This window comes from Tachysurus vachellii, chromosome 1 (assembly GCF_030014155.1).
Source record: "Tachysurus vachellii isolate PV-2020 chromosome 1, HZAU_Pvac_v1, whole genome shotgun sequence".
NCBI classification, from domain to species: Eukaryota; Metazoa; Chordata; class Actinopteri; order Siluriformes; family Bagridae; genus Tachysurus; species Tachysurus vachellii.
The window spans coordinates 37,682,583-37,689,390 of NC_083460.1; the positions used below are offsets into that span (position 1 = coordinate 37,682,583).

The 6,808-nt window shown below is 39.3% G+C and overlaps 1 protein-coding gene across 1 annotated transcript; it reads right to left on the reverse strand.

Annotated features, from left to right (window-relative positions):
- Positions 1-1,204: 1,204 nt before the first annotated feature.
- fgf3 (fibroblast growth factor 3) lies at positions 1,205-4,363 on the reverse strand. The gene is made up of 3 exons (XM_060865342.1): positions 3,870-4,363; positions 2,384-2,487; positions 1,205-1,639 (listed from the first exon to the last, which is right to left on the reverse strand). The coding sequence occupies exons 1-3, from the start codon at positions 4,132-4,134 to the stop codon at positions 1,211-1,213; spliced, it is 798 nt and encodes a 265-aa protein (XP_060721325.1). The 5' UTR covers positions 4,135-4,363; the 3' UTR covers positions 1,205-1,210.
- Positions 4,364-6,808: the final 2,445 nt, after the last annotated feature.

Genomic DNA, 6,808 nt, shown 5'->3' on the forward strand with positions numbered 1-6,808 from the left:
CGTTTAATGTATCTGTACCCATGTGATCACTTTTACAGGTGAACTGAGCAAGAATAAACTGCTTCCCCAAAAAATAAATGTGTTATTCATTAGGATAAGTATTGTTGAGAATCAATTATATGTTGTATGAAAGTTTAATTGTTTTATAGAATCAAAATCTATTGGCTCGTTCAGGAATACATTAGTAGGCTGTAAACATTCAGTTTAAGATGAATGAACAGATTTTAAGAACTTATGTCACTATTTGAAACCATTGTTTGCCAAAAATGTAATGTTTCTGATTAGTTCTAGCTGCACAAATTGCATTTTCTTTGCAATGGATAGATTTTTTTTTTTTTTTAATTAAAAACCTTAAATGCATCATGTTTATGTATCTATATTTCCATATAATTTATTGGTGACTTTCCTCCCACATGTCTAGCTTTCAGTGTTGAACAGCATATCTTTACTATACACTGCCACATATTACAGTGTTTGATTCATTAGAAAAATCAGTCACGACTTTACAAGTGACCAATGATATATTAACTTCTCAGTTGTAGAAAAATGAAAAGTATTTTTGGATATCAACACAGAGAATCCACGTTCACTCTTTTGCTCATCTGAGCACAAAACAACATGATTTTCTTCTAATGGTTATGACAATGATTAGGCTATTATTGAGCTGTAGAAACTATGTCATCAATAACTTAACACATGGACAAAATAAATATGCATAACATTAGTAATATACATAGTACTTCTCATTGCAGTTTAAGGACAGTAGACTATCACATGTACATTTTGTAAAAACCCCTCTGTTTTGTATGTACCTTTGTCACCTACTATACAGGTTAATGTGATGAAAAGTGCTTTTCTGGACACCTTATCTATACAGTCTTTAAGTCCAACAATATAACACATCTTCGGCACTTTTATCCAGATTCCCTAATTTTATCTTTTAAAAAATTGTTTAAGAATGGAAAAAAATGTTGAAAGTGACTATACATCTTTCTACAATACATATGTCACAATGCACATCTCTGAAATCATCCAGCAGTATTTCAGTTTTGGTCATATATTTACACATTTGGACTGTCCTTAAATATCAAATGCAAGTTTTTTTAAGAAATAAAATATAAAGGAGAAAATGCTTCTCTTAATATAAGGAAAAAAATCTTTAGATTTAAAATGATAGCATATTGCCATGAAAGGTCCTGCTAGAAATTGTCTATTCCAACTGTCCATCTGAAGTCTCTTTTTTGTGGCCAGATTTGCGCCTGTTGCCCCTTCTGCCATGGCGTTTGGGCTCCTTGTGCCTTCGACTCCTTCGTTCAGCACGACCCATGCGGGATCTTTGATGGCTTGTCTCATCTTGTCTGCTCTCCAGTAGACGTGAGACCATCTCATGGTCCTTGTTGCCCAAAACACGGGGCAGGAAGAGGGAAGCTTTGTCCGTGCTCTTCGTCTTAAAGCCCCTCCTGGGCCGACCTTTTCCATTAATAGACACATACCACTGCTTTTTGACAAAAGCCCTATGCTTGTTGCCCCGTCCAGTGGATCCTGGGTGCTGAGTGGTGGAGTGGTGCCGTGAAGCGTAAGTATTGTAGCCTAACTCGTGAATGCGCTCCAGAAATTCACACTCCTTGTTAAAGACTTCCTGAAAGGCCATGTAATAAATATTTGTTAGACTTTTAGAAAGGGCATAAAATTAAGGTCTGATGATCAGAAAGAATCAGAATCAGAAAGCTTTATTGCCAGGCATGTTTTCAAATGCGAGGAATTTGTTTTAGTTACTGAAGCTCCACAGTGTAACAGAATGACATATACAATAACCACTTTTATGGGATTTAAATTTTTTTCAGTATATGGACCTTCTTTTCATTAATTTCATGGAATGAATGTCAGCCATATATAATGTATCTAAACTAAGCAAATTTTCATTTCATTTTATTAAGTGGTTATAAAGTGGCTTTTAATGAGTTACACCATTGTACAAGTGACGAGATGTTGGGGACCTGCCTAATATTTTCACTAAACTACAAAGCTTGTCCTATATTCTTTACAATAGATAATGTTAAAGATCACAAATCAGAATTCTTCTTACATTCTGTAATCAGAATTGCTTCTCACATTCTGAATAACCTGCTAACACTGACTATGGCAGCTTCATTCACCTAATTCCTTTCCATTTTGAAGTTGTAAAATGTGTTATATTCATCTTAATAGGATAACATGTGGGCATGCTGGTTATCCATGAAAACACCACCATGTGGCGATGGAATCAAATTGCTTACGTGTCATCTGAGCCTATGAGTAGCTTTGCATCTCCAGATCTGTATCTTTGTTTTTTCTTTTCTTTTTTTTTTTTTTTGTATATGTGTGTGTGTGGTGTAACCCTTACCGAAGCATATAGGCGACCTTTCTCATTCATGGCTAAATATCTTCCAGAGAAAAGGCCCTTGATGGCTACCACTCCAACATCCACTGCTGTGATCTCTAATATACCTGAAAACATATAACAGAAATATGTTTTTACATTCAATCACTATTTAAATTGGTCAGAAATGTTCATTTAATTTGCCTAATACCATGAAACGTGTCGAATTAAAGGCATAATAGCAATTTACAGTCAGTGCATATATTGATGAAAAATTACTGAAATATGATATAGTATTTTCCTGTTGGTGACCCTCCTTCTCTTTGTCCCTCCCTCCCTGCCTCTCTTGTTTAAGGGACTATAGAACTTCAAATGACTCATTATATTATGAGCACTTTACATAATGTCTTTTTTTAAAGCCTGAAAATGGCTCAATTTATTAACAGGAAAAAAAAGAAACAAAAATGTGATTTTGATCTACATTTCCCCTCAACAGTCCCTAAACTATGAGCACCTTTTCCCCGACCTAAGCCAATCTTTTTTAATTTTTTTTCTTTCTCAATTAAAAGCTTTGCGTGTTTAGCCATGATCACAGACGCATCTGTTTATTTTTTGTGCATACTAGCCGCGCTGATTGAGTTACAACCCACAGAGCAACTCCGGACAAAACCAATCCAGTGACAAACACGCTGACAGATTAGATAGCCAGACACGGAGAGCCGATTTAAGTGCATGTTTATTCAGTGATTAATGGCTCCTCTTCATTCCAGGCCCACTGAATAATCATCCCATTTACTGGATAAACACATCCGCTCTCTGTCATTATGTGAAACTGTCTGCTAAATCCCATTTTCATATGGAAATGTGCGTCCATTCCGTGTTTGCGTTCGGCTAATTGAGAGACCCGCGTCTGACAAATGACCGCTGAGTTGGGGATAACCAAAACAAAACACCGAACACATAGTTGGAGAACAAATAAATGAAGAATTAAAACAGCCGCAAGACTCAACATGTGACTGAATTATCCCTGAACACTAGATAAAATGTGTAAATTATACATGTGGAGAATAAACGAACAAATAGATGGATAGATAGATAGATAGATAGATAGATAGATAGATAGATAGATAGATAGATAGATAGATAGATAGATAGATAGATATGCATAATTGAGTATACCCATCAAATTAAATGTCTCTGCTCTTGACTGATTATCATTATGAATTTATTTAAATCGCCAATATTGCTCAGTATTCGTACAGAAATATTTCTGCTTTTACATTAATACTTCATGTTTGTTGATAATGAATTTGTTTTCTACTTTACTCCTAGAATTAAGAGAATTTGTTTTCTACTTTACTCCTGGAAATCTTTAATTACTGTAGGTTTTTGAACTGATCGAAGATTTCAATACTGTCACTGTACATTTCGCATAACACATGACAACACGTGTTTTACAATTACACCCGTTCTTGATTTCGCTAAAATATATTAAAGGTTATGTACGTACTCAGAGGATTGTCCTCTTCCAGAGATCCGTCTACTCTCCCGTTCGGATGTATCTGTAGGTGATATTTAGTAGCGCAGTAGAGTTTCCTGTGCCGCGGTGCGCCTCCGAGGTGCTCGTAAACGCCACCGCGTCCTCCGGCGTCGCGCCGGTGTCGCGGGTCACACGGTTGCCTCCCGGCACACGGCTGCGCCCTCGAACCCGTCGAGCCCCGCGCGCCGCCCAACAACAACACGCTGAGCAACACCACGAGTTGAATTATAAGCATTGTGGCATTGTAGGACAAGGGCAAAACCTCGCAGGATAGCAGAGAGCCTTCACTCGGGGTCCCATCAAAGATGAAGCATCATGATTTGTCCGCGCCGCGACGGCCAAAGCGCAGCTAGCCGCTCCGCGGAAACACGCGAAAAGTTTACGCGTGCCACCGTATCCTCTTTAATCTGCCGTAATCTGGCCTTGGAATGGCCGTGGCCATTTATTAGAGCCGGCGTGGTGACAGCAGCGTGGGCTCCTCTCCGCGGTGGTCATAGGTCCTTCCTATCCTCTCCCTCTCCCGCTCTCTCTCTCTCTCTCTCTCTCTCTCTATCTCTCACTCTATCTCTCTTCAGGCAGGCTGTTGGAGCTAATCTGGTAGACGAGGAGGAGGAGGAGGAGGAGGAAAAAAGAGGCAGTGGATTTCATAGGGAGGCCTATCGTGAGATTTCCACTGATCGACGGTGTGTGTGTGTGTGTGTGTGTGTGTGTGTGTGTGCGCGCGCGCACAGAAATAAAGGGAACTCACCGCAACAATAGCCCGAGGCCCGACCAATTGATACAAAGAAAAAGGGGAGGCAAAGGTATCAGTCTTGTGTGAACCGAGAGGGTTTGCAGCGTAAAGGATAAAGTTACACAGCATTACACACAGGGCAAAAAAAAGAAAGAAAAAAGAAACACACATCACACGAATTGAGCCAATTTTTGTCTTTTAGAAAGAGCCAAGAATTACAGCTGCATCCTTAAATAAGGCGTTGTGGTCATAACAGGCATACGTATCATCCTCAGGCGGCAACCACTATCAGAAATCAATTTCACCACTCTTAGCTCCAATGAACAGTCACGTGCCCATGCACACACGTATACATGTGGCTTCCAGGGCTCCATATTTGAAACAGATGCGTGAGAAATTAGTTTGAAATATTTTAGTTCTATACAAGTAAAAGTTTATGATGGCTTAATATAATTTAATCTTGTTTTTGTTATATTTGCATGTTGTAAAATGCATTTCAGGTGGACACTAATCATATTCTTTTTAAAATAATATAACTGTGTACAAGAGCAACTTTGTTTCACTCCCACACAGAAATAACGGCTCGTAATCGTTCAATCAGGTCTAGTAGCATGTTTTGGTCACGATTTCCGAGTTCACCTCCTTTTGCAATGACACACTAAAGCAAAAAAAAAAAAAAAAAATGCATTCCTTCGTTGAGCATCGTGTCGGATATTCTTACACATAAAAGGCCCAGGAGGGAAGGGGGGTATAGGATGCTTTTACTGGAGAGAATCGACCGATCGAGACCTTTTTTGTCCTTCATGACAGTCCAGAGAGGATCAGAGCAAAGAGCAGGCGGGTATCCTTGCCATGTGAGGAAAGAACATCCGGCAGTTTAGTCCAGACTTGCTGTCTATAATACCACCAACTGATGAAACACCAATCCCCACGAACGCACCTCTTTATTCTGCTGTTTATAGAAATTCCTCCCTATTTTGTTTTCTGGCTACACTACCATCATATTCGAATGCAATATTGCATGAATACGACCATGAAACTTCAGCTGTTAGCACTGAAGGTTGAAGCTGCAAAAGTGGGTGGAAGCGCGACGCACAAATGGCTCCTGCCTAAATTGCTTCCATCTTGGTCACATTATGGTTGCCATTCTCGTAATTAGCACCATCATCTACAAATGTGCTTGCCCTTTGGCGTAACACCGGCGTTTGCTATAGAGAACACGAATGCTTTAAAACCTCCAGGGAGTGTGCTCTTAATTGGTCTTTCCTTGTCCATACATCACTGTTTGGACACACGATTATTTTTAAATAAAAAACACTAGTTGGTTGTGAGTGCTTATAACGCACAGCTAGACACACACAGCCGGGTATCGACCCACCAGGGTACATGGCCGTGCGTGTGTGTGTGTGTGTGTGTGTGTGTGTGTGTGTGTGTGTGTGTGTGTGTGTGTGTGTGTGTGTGTGTGTGTGTGAAAGAGAGACGCTGCTGTGATGTGGTTTAATCCTGACAGAAGGCGGGACTTCAGATGTGGTCGGCCTGTTTCTTTCTAGAAGCATTTTAATTACGAGCCCACAGCCGCCCACCAAGTCTCGCAGTAATAATCAGTAGGAGCTGTCTGATTTTGCGCAGGCATTGCAGAGAGAACTTTAAGACGTCGCGGATTTTTTTTATAGCATTAATAACGATTCTATGAGCAAATCATATTGTCAGGGTTTCTCTTTCACACTTTAAGTCAATATGTAGAACAGAACCAACTGCTATGGGTCTACACTGGTGCCTGAATGCGTATTCAGTCCCTGAATTGTCACTGAAGAGGACAAGAGATGCGATAAGGTTAAGTGCGCATTTCCTCCCAATTAGATGGTCTTCACTGACTCAAAATTCAGTTTATCTCTGTGGCCCACTTAAACGATGACTAATTGCAGATTTGCTTCTTCTTCTTTTTTTTTTTTTTGCTTTACTGGATCTATTTTACAATCTTTTATTCCCTGTGGAGTAATTCAATTTATAAAATAGTATTTGTTGAATAAACTCAGCCAAGCTAAACCGACTTTTTTCTCAGTAAAGCAGTGTGTATGCCTATATGATCTCAGAAATTTTTTTTCATGTCATCTATCTATCTATCTATCTATCTATCTATCTATCTATCTATCTATCTATCTATCTATCTATCTAT